We start from the raw sequence: 15,379 nt of genomic DNA, 5'->3' as shown, positions 1-15,379 counted from the left end.
TGCCTTGTTTCTCTTCCAGAAGTATCACTTCTGGCTGCTTTCCAGGTCTGTGGCTAACTGACCTACAAAAGTATTATGAGAATCTGCCAGGTGGTGATAAGCTGACCTACTGGAGTAAGGGCTGGTGAAGGGCTATAAAAAGACATAAGAGCTATGCTGGATCACACCAATGGCCCATCTGGGTCAGCATCCAATTTCTGTCAGCCAAATGCCACTGCAAAACTAGAAAGCAACAAAACTCCCACTTCCTCCACAGCTACTGGTATTTAGAGGTATACCGTATAAAAACTTGGAGGTTTCATTAGCTATCATGGATAATGCCTGTGCATTCACTTAGTCTGGTGGAGGCTGTGACTGGGGGGGGGGCATGGCTGCTGTTATAAAATGTAGAATGGGGAAGGTAGAAGACTTCATTTGATCTCATGCACCATCAAGTTCCAAGAGAAGCAATGACTCCTGGCTTTGGAAAAGGCAGTGACAACTAGAGCAAACCTCTGCTGCAGCCTCATCCCTATTACCATCAAACAGCACAAGTTCTAAAAATTTGCAATTCCCTGTCACAAATGGTCAGGCCCCTTACCAGTGCAAACCAAACAAAGCCCAATAGCAATTGGCCTACTGCAGGCATTGTTCTCTTCTTGCCACCATCCACTTAGTCGTCAGCTAGTTCAAGGACCTTATGGGAGTTCTACTGACTTGCTGCTTATTTATTTTGGAGTCGGAAGACTGATAGCCAAACTCCCAGGCACCTAATTGGAAGTTTCAGCCAGTCACCCCTCCTGATCCCATGTGTGTGAATCTAATAATGTAGCCTGAACAGTATAAGCAGAGATCAAAGAGAACGAGCAGGGTTGCACACTCATCTCTCTCCTGATAAAATGTCATCAACAAGGGCAACCAAGGCAGTTTCAGTGCCATGGCCAAGCCTGAAGCCAGACTGGAATGGGAACACCTGTACTAGGTGAGCAGCAGCCAGCAGTTATAGTTTTCTGTTGTCACCTTAGTAACAAATTAGAAGAGGATGGTTGTGAATAGTTTATAATGTTTCTGAGCAAGCATGTAAATTAACGGTGTTGTGGCCCATCATTCATTTACTGTGTCTCCTACTTTCCATCCGTGAATAGGGGTGAGGTGGAGATGGAAAGGCAATTGTAGATGTGGAATGGATCTGGTTACCATAGTCTGAACCACTGAGCCTCTTGGGCTTGCCGATCAGCGGTTCAAATTTGCACGGTGGGGTGAACTTCTGTTCCCTGTTCCAGCATCTGCCAACCTAGCAGTTCCAAAGCATACCAGTGCAAGTAGATAAATAGGTACCGCTGCAGCGGGAAGGTAAAAGGTGTTTCTGTGCGCTCCAACATTTGTCACAGTGTCCTGTTGTGCCAGAAGCGGTTTAGTCATGTTGACCCAAAAAGCTGTCTTTGGACAAACGCCAGCTCCTTCGGCATGAAAACGAGATGAGCACCGCACCCCATAGTTGCCTTTGACTGGGCTTAATCATCCAGGGGTCCTTTACTGTTTATCTACTTGTAATCTCAAGTTGGTTTTGATTTTGGTTGCTGTTTAAATGGCTGTTTCGTACTCATTTACGATATAATTTAAAAAGGAATGAAGCCCTCACCCTTCCACTTTTAGGCAGGATTGCTCATATACTATCCACACCCCCATCCTACTTAGCCTACATTGCCCTTCTTGCAATATTACCGCCGTGGGAGAGCAGAAGCATAAAAGAATCTTCATGCAGTGGCTACTAGAAAGCAGGTAGCTGCAAGATGACTCAGCAGCAGCAGCGAGTGAGTCAAACTCACTACTGAGCTTTAAGAAAGGAATGGATGTGGGCAAGAAGACAGGATTACTAATAAATCTGACCAGAATTGCATTCCAGTTCAGCCCCAACAGCTGCAATCATGTAGCTCTTGACAGTGAAGCAAAAAGCTTCTGCTCTGTTTTGTCTTGTAGCAAGTTCATGCTAATGATTTGTGTTGCGGAGTTAAGTACTGGCAGTCTCTACTAACCTCAAGATCTGGAGCAAGGGAAAAATTCTGAGCTCAGACATAATATTTGGAAACTTGCGTGTAGTTCTCCGCAGTCTTCTGTGCACAGTCAAATTTAATTACAACGTGCTGGTACGCATGTGATGTGAACCTTGGCCTGTGCTTTAAGCGTATCTGCTGAATGTGTTGTCATGGACACCCTGCTTGATTCAGTTCGCAGTTCAGTGGCCTTGTCTTTGTGTGGCCTTGTAAAGGAACGGTACATTTCGCTGCTGAACAGCATGAGGACAATAAGCTTACCTTTGCTGGGCAAATTGTTTCTAGAATTCACTCCCAACAACTCATTTAATGAAATGGCTCTCGTTCTGAGACATAAAATGTAAGGTCCATGTTTCAGTTTACTTGCATTAAAGTGTAAACATCATTCCTAAGGTGCCTTTGCATTATAGAGATGAAAGACATTTGGTGTGTTTTTGGTGATGCTCAACCTTAGACACAGTTTGACCATGGTATCTAGATAAAACATCAGCGTTCAAAATACCCTGAAGTGCACCAGCAAAATGTACCAACTGTGTGGATGTAACTCTATGCAGAGATACACACACATACACACAGGATCTGCCCAAAAATGAGAATAGAATATTGAGGGAAAGCACCCGTCTTATTGCTCACATTGGCTTCAAAAAAGGCAACCTCAAAAAGCTGTTTCATGCTTTATATAGTGGCTGTTTTGCTGCAGACACACTGCTGTTACACAACTAAGTGTGAAGGGATGGTGTGCATTCCTAACACAGAGAGGGGTGCACTAGAGTGTTGATTGGCTGCAAATCCATATGTCATTTATGTGCCTTTCACACTTTACCTGTTTACTTTAATAAACACTCCACTGCAGCCATGGCAAATGTTATAGTGCAATAGCCATTAGGTGCAGATGTATGGAAGCTGCAGGGAGTGGCTACTGATGAGAGGGCCTTCTCAGGTGAGTGGCACCCCAGGTATGAAATGTCCTCCCCTTGAGAATTTATTCTAAGCTTCTATGGGAAAGTTAAATTATGAAAAGGTTTCACTACAGTTCTCAGTTACTTCTTCAAGAGCTTTAGGCATGCAGAAATGTAATTATTTTGGAATCTCGGCACACACTTTTGTTTTATTTTATTTTTAAAAGCTTTATCAAATCAATTTTACTGTGTGTATATAGCCTACAGAAACATAAAAGTTTATGAAGCCAAGCATAATGGAAAATCTGCAGAATCTAGTCCCCTTTATGCATTATACTTGTGAAGGAGTTTGATATAATTAGTAGGAAGCAGGATTATAACCCTCCACCCTCAGGGTCATGTGCCACTCTTACCCTACTGCCATATCTCTACACGGAGCACAGATATTTGAAGGCGGGAAGGCTTTGGGGGAGAATTTTATAGCTACAATGAGAATTAGATGAGTGACACTTGGACCCTGGTAATTCCTCAGGCTTTGCATTGAAAATGAGAGTGATGCTTCCTGAATTTGCTTTGTCTTCAATCGCATCAGCACATTAAATCTGATTGGCTACATTGTGACATCATTCCATTCTGACATCATCAATTAATCCCTAATTGTGACAACCTCTCATAATTCCTAATTGGTTAGGATAATCTATTTGACAGATGGAAGAAGCATTCTCCTCATCTTCCATGGACTTTGCTTGACCTCAGTGACACTCCAATGTAGCCAGCTCTAGCTCGTTGACTGGGATAGCTCATGTAATTAAAGCAGAAAGAACAGGATGCAGTCATTTAAATACAAAAAAAGAGCATTGTTACCAAAAGAGCAGCAGAGACAATGGCAGAAAATAGGCTTCAAAAAAGTGATATGATGGCATAATTATTATGCAATTATATATTGCTTCTATACTAACTTTCTTCTTAATTAGTCGTTTCAATGGGGGTATTAGCCATTTTCAAGGTCTCATTTTTTAGAATGAAAGGCAGTATATGAATATATAAATATATAAAGAGGTCTGGAAAAAATATTTATTCATCCCTGAAAGCACTATTTTCTCTGTCACTGCTGTAATGTTTGTTAACTGTGCTCCGAAAATTGCAAAGAGTGCATGTGTAAACCCTTTTAACTACAATGATAAACTCTATTTGATGATTTATCAGGAGTATTGTTAGACTGGCTTCTAGGCCTGTTAGCATTATGGAAGTAGGTCATTAATCAAAGCTCAAAGAATTCCTAGTACTTTTTACGATAGAAAATATGACAGAGATTTAAAAGATTATTATTTATAATTTATTTTAAAAATCCATAGACCACTTCTTGGCATTAAGCCTCTGAAACAGTGTACAGAGTAAACACAGAATAAAACTCAGAAACACAAAAAAGAAAGAAAAAAGAAACACAAGGTCTAAGAACAATACAATCAACCTGATAAATTCTAAAACAATAAAACCATCCATACAAACAAAAGCACTTCATCAAAGATAAAACTGATCTTCTATAAATGACTGTGTTACACTTAGGGAAAGCCTTCCTAAACAAAAGCTTCTTTAGTAGGCAACTAAGCATCATCATACTTGATTTTGGCTTACAGATAGGTAGCCGTGTTGGTCTGCCATAGTCAAAACAAAAAAAATTCCTTCCAGTAGCACCTTAAAGACCAACTAAGTTAGTTCTTGGTATGAGCTTTCGTGTGCATGCACACTTCTTCAGATTGATTTTGGCTTGTAATTGATTACAGACAGTAGATGCTGCAACAGCAAGAGTCCCAAGTTCTAGAATAGGCTAAGTGCACCTCTGGGGCATATGGTACTCTCAATATAGGCTGCAAATCTACAAACACTTACCTTGCAGGAGATCCTGTTGAACTCAATGGGGCTTATTCTGAATAGAGATATCTAAGATAGCAGCACAAGTCTTTCAGATTTGTTCAGCTGATATATTTGACTAGGCAAATTAAATCCTGTGTATATTTAAGATGCAAATGAAACAGAGATGAAAGGAAGAGAGGTGGTGACCCCCACCCCCACCCCCAACCCAAAAACCATTTCATGATACATTAGAACATGATATTCAAACTTCAGGATGCAAATGCTGGAGTCCTGACTGACCTACTCTTAGCTTTCTTGGTTACTGCACCTTTTAAAGAAAAGCCATAGAAAATCTGGAAAAGATTCAGGGAAGTGTGACAGACTGAAAAGTCTTTAATACAAGAAGTGTTTTGAAAGCCTGAAAAAGAGCTGTGTCTTTTATAGGGACAAGGAGGTACATTCTAACACCTGTAAGATGCTATTATAAGGATGACGCTAATTTGTTTTCTGTTAACAGAGGAAGGAACAAGGAGTAACAGTTTTAAATGGAGGCGACTCAGGAAGGAACTACATGTTACAGGTCATACAAGGCTGTCAATGGAAACAGAAACCTCCAGTTGATTTCTTTCTTAATGCAAAGCAACCCTTACTCATGTGACATCACAGTATTGAATGTGCTACCACTCACAGCACAACACTGACTGCAGCTGAAAAGAATGGAGAAATGCAAAAGTTGACATCACAACCCAGGTAAATGTCTTGCTACTTGTTAATATAGGGTAAAGGGATAATCCAGCACAAGGGTGCAATTTTTGGAGGCATCCTCATGTCATAACGTATAATTTTGCCCAGATTTCAAACGTTGCACTCAGCTACGGAAACGTCAGCATGAAATATCTATCTATCTATCTATCTATCTATCTATCTATCTATCTATCTATCATCTACCTACCTATCAGCTACCTACCTACCTACCTATTAAATTTCTATCCCACCCTTCCTTCCAAAGGAGCCCAGGGCAACAAAAAAAGTGATAAAACAGTAAAAACATATTTAAAAGGCTTGTTGCGGGGGGGGGGGGGAGAGAAAAGTATTTCGTAGGTGCCAAAAAGACAAAAGAGAGCAGCAGTCTAATATACAACAGCAGGGAATTCCGAATGGTAGGTGCCACAGCACTACAGGCCCAATTCCTACATTGTGCATTTCTTACCTCCTGATAAGATGGTATTTGCAGGAGACCCTAATTATTTTTCAGGAATATATCCTCTGGAGTTCTCTTGTACACACACCTTGATAAGAGGCATGAATAATTTGTATTGGGTATTCATTCCAAAACGGAGGTAGGAATTCAATATTGTGCTGTGGCAGTCATTCCATCTGTGCAAGCTTTTCAGCTTGCAGGACAGAATGATCCTCAACATGCATACACACTCCCAAGCCAATTTCAGGGGGTGCATGGGGAGAGGAGAGGTGTGGAAAGCCTTGATGTCTTAGTGGAAGTCCTTGTGCCAGCTTCCACTAGCAAGGAATAGTTAGCTGAATAAGATATAAAGGGGGATAAAAGATAACAATGTCAGTTGATTGTGGACTATTTCTTTATGGCATATAACGTATAGCATCCATCAGTTATTTCAGTCACAACCATTAGATTCATACCAAACGTTGTGAAGATGTTAATAATGTAATATTACTAATGACAGCTGGAGTTGGATCTCTTCTGCCTTTGAAGAATGAAGGTTGTTTCATATGTTTCTCATGGGGAATCATCAAGAAGTGCAAAGATTTTCACTTTAATTGCTGTTATCTAATTATCCTCTTCCAAACGGGAGATAATCAAAGCTGGAATGTGTCTTTAAGGCATTGATTTCGTAGCTACGTGTGGTTTTTAACCTTGATCACATGTAGTAGCAGCAGCTGCATTATTCCAGTTAGTTTTGAACGTCATACTATCTGAGTACAGCATAGTGAATGATGTTGAAGAAACTGTGTTTTCAAATAAAGAATATCAGGAGGACACCAAACTTGAAGACAGGAAGAGAGGAAGCCCCCCCCCCCGGTGCAGTGTGCTTTGAATATTTTTTTTCAGGAGCATGCTTAGGATGAACTTGAGACTTCAGCCTCTGTGCATATTTCCCCCAAAAAACTGTCTCAAACTGATCATGCATCTGAAGAAGATATTTGAAATACACTGAGCCCAATAAATATATATTTGCCAAACCTGAAGGATTTATTGCCCCTTTTCTTTTACAATGAAACGGGTAATGAAAGCATTCCCTAACAGTACAATTCTGTACACCAGGACTAAGTCCCATTGAGTTCTATGGGGTTTACTGCTAGGTAAATGTGTATAGGACTGCAGCCTATGACTCTTGTATCAAGGGTTTCCAAAGATTTAATAGATGTTTTACTGTATAGTTCCTCACTCTTCTCAGTAATAGGGAATCCCAAAGGCCTTCTACGGGGTCAGTTTCTTTGTGAGGAGAAAGCACTTGTGTGTGTCTTATGATGTTCTATATCTTTACAAATGTACAGTGTGTGTGTGGGATTAATCAAGCATACAGCAATACCTGTGTGAAACTATAAAGAGTGCAAGTTTCCCTCAGAGAAAAGAGCATTAGAGCCCCCATAAAGGCTCCTTCTTTTTAGTCTTCTGCAAAAACCTACAGTTCTATCCCACTTCACGGGCTACAGGGAAATTTGTTTTTCTGTGAGTCTCACCCTGGGTGAATGAGATACTACCAATAGTACTAGCCATGACTGGCCATTATGGCCTATTTAAGAAACCTGTTGTAGCAATCAACACCCACTGCAACATAAAATTGATTCTTGTGTTGTCTGATGAGTGTGTACAGATTATTAAAATAGTATGAAAAAATTATTTTGCTTGAATAACTACTTCCTAAAGGTAAAGGACCCCTGTCCATTAGGTCCAGGCATGACTAACTCTGGGGTTGCAGTGCTCATCTCGCTTTATTGGCCGAGGGAGCTTCCGGGTCTTGTGGCCAGCATGACTAAGCCACTTCTGGCGAACCAGAGCAGCGCACGGAAATGCCATTTACCTTCCTGCCGGAGTGGTTCCTATTTATCTACTTGCACTTGATGTGCTTTTGAACTGCTAGGTTGGCAGGAGCAGGGACTGAACAACTGGAGCTCACCCCATCGCGGGGATTGGAACCGCCAACCTTCTGATCAGCAAGTCCTAGGCTCTGTGGTTTAACCCACAGTGCCTGGCAATAGTAAAAGTACCAAATTTGAGAGTTTCAATTTGTTTCTCGAAACACTCGTGATGTTGTTCACCAGCCTTCTTTTGCAGCAACTTGCAAGGCTTGCACTTGATGTGCTTTCGAACTGCTAGGTTGGCAGGAGCAGGGACCAAGCAATGGGGGCTCACCCCGTTGCGGGGATTCGAACCGCCGACCTTCTGATCGGCAAGTCCTAGGCCACAGTGCCACCCGCGTCCCAAACTACTTCCTACGTTGTGATAAACATGTATTAATCTAGAGAAGTATCATGTGTTCTGTTGCCGAACTGCTAGTATATCTTCTAAACTGGTGTTTACAGGACTCAGGCTGTGGTAAAAAAAGTAAATTAAATTCAGGGAACACTGAGATACTTATGAATCAAACTCAGGCTGACAGCAGCAAAATGTTCCACCTACATGTATAAAAAACAAACAAACCTAAAGAAGAAATAGAGAAAGTGGCTTTCCTTACCACTTTGCAGGTGTCTTTTCTCTCTCCTTAGGCTGGGTTCTCACTTTGTACTGATGGCCTGGCAGTCGCTGAAGTGCCATTCCTTCCTACCTCAACAAGGCAATATGAGAAGCTCTAGGGCCATACATAGGCTCCTCCTTCAATTAGCATTAGTCCAGTTTCCTAAAAGGCAATGCCAGCCTGGGGTTGAGCTGCAGTATGGATTTTCCCCACATGGTCCAAAGCTTCAAATATTATTCCGGTAGTATGGGAAGGATCATGGCGTAGTGCTGTAGCAAATGCTTTGCATGCAGAAAGGTGCAGGTTTAATTTTCAACATCTCCAGGTAGGACTTCGAGAGAACCCTACCTGAAACAGTGGAGAGTTGCTGTCAGTCAGTGCAGACAAGAGTGAGCTAGATTGACCAGTGATCTGATTTAGTACATTATAAGGAAACTTCCTTTAGTGTATATCATTAGCAGATGCTAATTTTCCTCTTTGTCTTGACATAGACTATAGTTTTGTTTTTGTTCAGTGAAATAGATGGGCAGTGGTGGTGGGAAAAGAACCTTTACTGTGCTACATCTTCTCCTTCCAGTTCTGATTTAAGGCAACTTTCTCAACCTGTTTTCTAATACCTTATCTTCTCCTCAGTCTTCTTTGTTCTCAATGCAGTTTTTAAGAAGGTTGCATTAGAGCATTCTTGTCAGGGGCTCAGGAGCAGAGGCACAGGGAAGAGAGGAGATGGAGAGCGAAGGGGAAGAATCCGAGGGGAGCGTAGGAGAAGAGGACAGTGGACCGAGGGATTCCATGAGCCTCTCCAGCGAATCGGAAGATTCACAGAAGGGGGCGCCAGTGGCCCGGGGTAGGGGGTTCCCAAGGGGAATGCCCCAGGAGCAAGGGGGCAGCAGGGACTCCCAGAGCAGTAGCTGGAAATCAGGACCAGCTTCCCCACCAGAGCAGAGTGGGGGGGAAGAGTCCCAAGGATCGGGGCCAGTGCATTCCCCACCAGGGAGAGAAGATAAGGCAGGGCTGACCACGCCTCCATCAGAAAGTCGGACAACGGAGGAGAGGTCAGATCCGGCTAGTGTCCCGGAAGAGGGAAGCAGTGACCGAAGTAGTGTAACGGTTAGGAGAAAGGTCACTGGGTTGGCGCGAGAGGCAAGTTCAAATGTACAGGAGCGCAGGACAGCAGAGAATGAGGATTGGGAACCGGGTCCTAAAGCCCGCCGGAGGGGGGGGAGGAGCTAAGCGACTCAGCGTCGGAAGAGTCCAGAAAGGGCAATGCCCCAGCGGGCAGGAGGACCCAGAGGAGGAGAGAGCAGCGTAAAAGGTGGAGCAGGGCTAGGATCTTAAACTGGTGTCATAGGGGAGGAGACTCAGACGGGACTTCGCCGATCTAGGGTTTAAGACGTAGGGCTGCACGCTGTGGCTTTGAAATGGAAACTGAACTTCAATAAAGACTTTTGTACATTACTACAGCCTAGCGTTGGTCCTCTGTGAGCTGGGACCTAGAGGCAGCTCTGACAATTCTGATCTTTAGTCGCTAAGGCTGCATACACACAGCACAACTGAAGCACATTCTTTTCCTCAAAAAATTCTGGGCACTGCACAGAGGCATAGCTGGGGGGGGGGGGACTGCTGGGTGCCACACCGCGGGGTCAGGGCGCACTTACCGTGCCCGAGCCTCGCTTCTCTCCTGAGAGTGACGCAGTGGCTCAGGCGTCTGCAGGCTCCGCACTGCCCAAAATGGAAGCATGGGGCTTGCATCCCAAGTAGCTAGCTGTGCCACTGGCACTGTAGTTTACTCCTCACAGAGTTACAATTCCCAACAACCCTTTAAAACAACAGTGATCAGAATTCCTTGAGGGAAACAACATGCTTCAGATGTCATATTGTGTACACAGCCTAAGTTATTCAGACTGAGACTTTATGCAGTTATTTGAGGGTAGGTCCACAGAAATTGGTGAAGCCTTTCCCTGTGCACAGCATTGGGCTGCATGGTAGCACTTGCTTAGTATATCCCACTGAGTCCTATAAGAACTGCTAACTGCTACTACTACTATTTCTCCTTAAAATTTAATGTAGTGCATTCACTTTGCAAAGTACTTGGTGAACTCTTTTGCCATCCCTCCCATAGCAGTCTGAGAAAAGTCACAATTGTTTCCACTTTGCTGATGGGGAAACTGAGGCTCAGACTGAGTATTTCACACAATTCCATGATATATTTTTATGTTAGCTTCCATACTGACTTCTAAGGGTAGCCCCATGTTAAGCACATTGCAGTCGTCCAAATGGAAAGGCACTAGAGCATTGAGGACAGGTTATCAGGGGTCCAAAAAAACAACAACCCAAGGGCAACCAGTGACCAGCCGAAGTGGGGGTTAAGCACCCCTAGCTGAGGAGTCTTCTTGGGACAACTGCGACAGAGCAAATCCAGTCGCACTCCTAGACTTGCTAACTTGTTCCTTCAGAGGGAGTGCAACCCCTTCCATGTAAAAGTGTGGATGCAACAGCACGTGCTTGCAAACATGTGTCTCACACTCCAGGGGGCCAAGGTGAGCGGCAGCTCCCCCACGACCGCACTGGCGTGGGAAGCGCCTTGCCTTGCGGGGGAATCTCAACGACCGCGTTGCCTGGTCAGGAACCCGAGCGGGCGGCCTCTTTCGGGGTTGAGGCAGCAGGGCGGGAGGGCGCTCGCCACCCACGAGCCCCTTTTCTCCCCTCTTCCCCCTCAGCCCTGCTGGCCCCCTGCCCTCCCCCCACAGCAACGTTTCCCGCCTTCCTCTCCCCCTCTCCTGCCCAGTCCACGTGCCCCTCGGCGCTGCTCTTCCCCTTCCTTCCTTCCCGCTCCCGACTGGAGTATCTGCTCGCCTGCGCCCCCCGCCCCGCTGCTTTCGGGGACGCTTCTCCGCCCTCCCCAGACGCTCAGCGTCTCTGCTCGGCGGTGCCTTCCTCCTCCCCGCAGCCCCCTTGCTCTTTCATCCCTCGAGTTTAATTGCGCGCGCTTTCCCCCCTCCCTCCCTCGGCGGGCGGGGGCTCGCCCGGGGCCAGCGCTCCATGTGCGCGCTTGGGCGGCTGGTGGCCCTGCCCTCGCCTCTGTCATTTCTACGTCAGACTCGCAGCCGCCTGAGAGCGCTCCCGCTCTTTCTGGCTCACACTCGGGACGGAGACGCGCAGGGTGGCAGCCGCCTGCTCCCGCCTCCTCGGCTCCTGCCCGCCAAAGGCAAAGAAGGGACGCGGCTCCAGCCACGCGACGGGGCAGACGGCGGCGAGCAGCGGCAGAAGCAGCATCCATGAGAAGCATCTCTCAGCCCTGAAGCAGAGTAAGAGCGGGTGCTGCGGGGGGGGGGTTGTGTGTGTGTGTGGCGGGAGAATCGCAGGACAAAGAGAGAGCGCAGCGCGTAGCTAAAGCCAAACCAGTGGGATCTTAATAGGCTGCGATGGCGAGATGCGGTTGAGCCAGTCGCCTGCTTGCGCGAACGAGGCTCTCCTGCCTTGGGATCCGCTCCCAAAGAGGGAGGGAAAACTTTAGTTTCAGCACCACGGAGAGCGCCCGACGGCTTTTGCAAACGCGGCTCTCTGAGCGCACCAGCTATTGACCAGGCTCTATGGGTTTGTGTTTCTTCTTTCCCGCCTGTGGATGCTGATCCCCACTTCCTTGTGCCTTAGGCTTAGACTAGACATGTTTCCTTCACTTTCGTGTTAGATTTCTGCCTTCTATTATTTTGTCCTTTTAACTTAGCTATTATTCTGTGTTTCCTTCTCTCTTGTTATTTTTGTTTTAGCAAAGGCATTATTTTAACACCCCTTTTCTTCCTTCCTTTCTTCCTCCTTCTCCTTGCAGGTGGCATACCTAGCTGCGGCAGAGATGAATGAAAGCATTGCCTTGAATGAAACCAGGAGCCCTGTGCCCTGGATCCAAGCCAGCAACCAGAATTCTTCTCTGGAGCTCTCCTCCAAGCTCCCCATCTTTACCATCAACCCTTGGGATATTATGCTCTGCATTTCTGGGACCATCATTGCCTGTGAAAATGCGATCGTTGTGGCCATTATATTCTACACTCCCAACCTAAGAACCCCAATGTTTGTGCTGATTGGGAGCTTGGCCACAGCAGACCTACTGGCTGGAGTTGGCCTGATCCTCAATTTTGTTTTCCAGTATGTGATCCAGTCAGAAACCATCAGCCTTATTACAGTTGGCTTCCTAGTTGCCTCTTTTACTGCCTCTGTGAGTAGCTTATTAGCCATCACAGTTGATCGCTACCTTTCCCTGTACAACGCACTGACTTACTACTCTGAGAAGACTGCTCTCTGTATTCATATGATGCTGATCATCACATGGGGGGTTTCACTCTGCTTAGGACTTCTACCTGTCTTGGGCTGGAATTGCCTAGAAGATTATTCATCGTGCAGTATTGTGAGACCCTTGACCAAAAGTAATGTGACCTTGCTGTCTGCCTCCTTCTTTGTCATCTTTATTCTCATGCTGCACCTGTACATTAAAATCTGCAAAATAGTTTGCAGGCATGCACACCAGATAGCACTCCAGCAACATTTTCTGACTGCATCTCACTATGTTGCAACCAAAAAGGGAGTCTCAACACTTGCTATAATCCTTGGGACTTTTGGAGCCAGTTGGTTACCTTTTGCTATCTACTGCGTAGTTGGAGATTCCCGCTACCCTGCTGTGTACACTTATGCCACACTTCTACCTGCTACCTACAATTCCATGATCAATCCTATCATTTATGCCTACAGAAACCAAGAAATTCAGAGGTCTATGTGGGTTCTGTTTTGTGGCTGCTTTCAATCAAAAGTGTCCTTTCGTTCAAGATCCCCCAGTGATGTCTAAGTGACTTCTTCTGTGTCGTTTTGCACAAAGTGACAATCTTTGACTTTTGTGAATTACAGTGCCTGGTATGAACCAGATACATGTTGTGAAATTGTTTTTTGGGGGGAGATGTTTAAACAGTAGCACTTTATGTGTGTGTATTCTTGAGAATGTGAAAAGTCTAAAGCTTTTGGTTGTGGGTGGGGGGACAACAGTGTGGTTGTATACAAGATTGTGCATCACATTTGTAAAGTGGAGGCATTCCAAGACTACGTAATTATAGCACTTTATTTTTAGCTGCTGAACTGCCAAAACAGTATTGCCATTTTTAAAGGGCAAAAAGAAAGAGAGAGAAGAAGTAAAATATTGGCTGATTATTTTGGGATGTGAGTGATAATATATTTTGCTGCACAGTATTGACAAATTATGACATTTTGTACACAAATAAAACAATTCATTACATATTTTTATTTTGTGTGTTGAGCTGATTTAATAGCCTCTAAGAGCCTGAAAAACCTTTCATGATGCCTCACCTTTATTTACTTGAAAATATGAATTGGGTTTATCCACCCATATGAAATTAGTTTACTTATGCAGAGGAACCACATCATAAAACAAGTTTCTCAAATATACTGTTTTGTTTATTTTGTTTCTATTCAGTAGTAATTTTATTTTCTGTAGAGATAAAGCTAATCAAGCATGTGTATAATATTAATTCCTCTAAGTCTTTAAAAGGCCTCATCACTATTCTTAGGTAAGATATGAGACTATCAAATAAATTTGTTTCAAGAGAGGAAACAAGATCAAAGAGTTATTCTGATTCTCAAATGATGGTTGCAGCTCACAGGGAAATTATTCTATATGATTGTCATTGAAATCTTCAAGAGTTCCAATTAATTTCCATTCATTTGGGGGGGAGGGGTAGCATTGGAGAAAATTTCTATATTTTCCCATTTGACCTCCTTTGTGGCTTAGTTTAGATTTGGTCCATGTTTCCTTCCTGACACACCTGCGCAAGCTCATAATAAATTGATTTCTGTGACAATCCACAGGCCCTGGGTGCCTCTTTTTGTCTGTCTTTGTCTGACCAATTCTTCAGGGGGACTTATGCACAGCTTGCTGGCTGTGTGCATTAGGCCACATTGTGATATAACCCATTCACTTATAATAAGTCATTTTTTTCCAGAAGCAGCAGGTGAGAATTACATCTTAGCTTGGAAGGACTTGCACAGCTGAATCAAAATGAATAAATAAACCAATACTTTGAAACCATAGTGTATTGCAGTAGACGTCTAGATTCAAAGTATCCTTGGGAGAGTTCCTACTTAACTAGAGTCAAATGATTATTTATTATCACTTCTGTTTGAATTTAAAAACTGCAGCTATCTAAAACATCTCTAATAAGTTCTAGAAAGCAGATTCCATATTTTTTTCTAGGTCATAAATTCTTTAAAGTATTTTAATCCAGATGCAATCTTTTTAAAGAAAGAAACAACCTATAGTTTAGACCAAATCATGTGGCATTTGCATCCTGCAGCAGTAGAGACTCAAAAACCCAAAACCGCATGAACACTTTGATCCAGTAACATTAAAATGAGGAAAACATAAACATTCAGGGTTAACAAAATCTGGGAACTGATAGTAATTGCTCCAATCCAGTGAAAGCAATATATGCATGGGAAATAGTTCCTCTGACAGCAAGAATAGACACACTTTTTTCTCTTGGGTGAGGGCTGCATTTCATTGGGTAATTTGTCAGGCTGCATACTGGTAGTGAGTGTGACTGAGGCAAAAGTAAAAGGGGCCAAAGTTTGGCAGGATTGCTTATTTTCTCTCTTCCAACTCTTTCGTGCTGTTTTTCACTTTCTTGCCATCTGCATGAAATTAAGCAGAGACACATGACATGAGAGGGCAATATGCAGCTCTACAACCTATGACTTGTATGGATTATTGGGGGGGCAGGGAAGACCCTGGATTCAATAGCTGCAGCATTCAGACTCCTGCAGTTTTTTTAAGGCATGGTGACACAGTTTTGCCACGAAAATTATGAAATTCATGCGATGCCAT

The 15,379-nt window shown here is 44.0% G+C and overlaps 1 protein-coding gene across 3 annotated transcripts in view; it reads left to right on the top strand.

Annotated features, from left to right (window-relative positions):
* Positions 1-13,782, top strand: part of GPR6 (G protein-coupled receptor 6) — a 36,170-nt gene extending 22,388 nt beyond the window's left edge. The window contains exons 2-3 of one of the 3 annotated variants that reach the window (XM_079971745.1): positions 5,304-5,536; positions 12,326-13,782. In XM_079971745.1, the coding sequence (XP_079827871.1) occupies positions 12,350-13,333 (984 nt within the window). In that variant the 5' untranslated portion in view covers positions 5,304-5,536; positions 12,326-12,349 and the 3' untranslated portion in view covers positions 13,334-13,782. Of the gene's footprint in view, positions 1-5,303; positions 5,537-11,229; positions 11,805-11,873; positions 12,094-12,325 lie in introns of those variants that run through there. The other 2 variants (XM_079971744.1, XM_079971746.1) reach the window with 2 other exon arrangements.
* Positions 13,783-15,379: the final 1,597 nt, after the last annotated feature.

Source organism: Podarcis cretensis, assembly GCF_951804945.1.
Source record: "Podarcis cretensis genome assembly, chromosome: 3".
NCBI classification, from domain to species: Eukaryota; Metazoa; Chordata; class Lepidosauria; order Squamata; family Lacertidae; genus Podarcis; species Podarcis cretensis.
The sequence above is the reverse complement of the archived record's forward strand: the minus strand, read 5'-3'. Positions and strand labels throughout refer to the sequence as shown.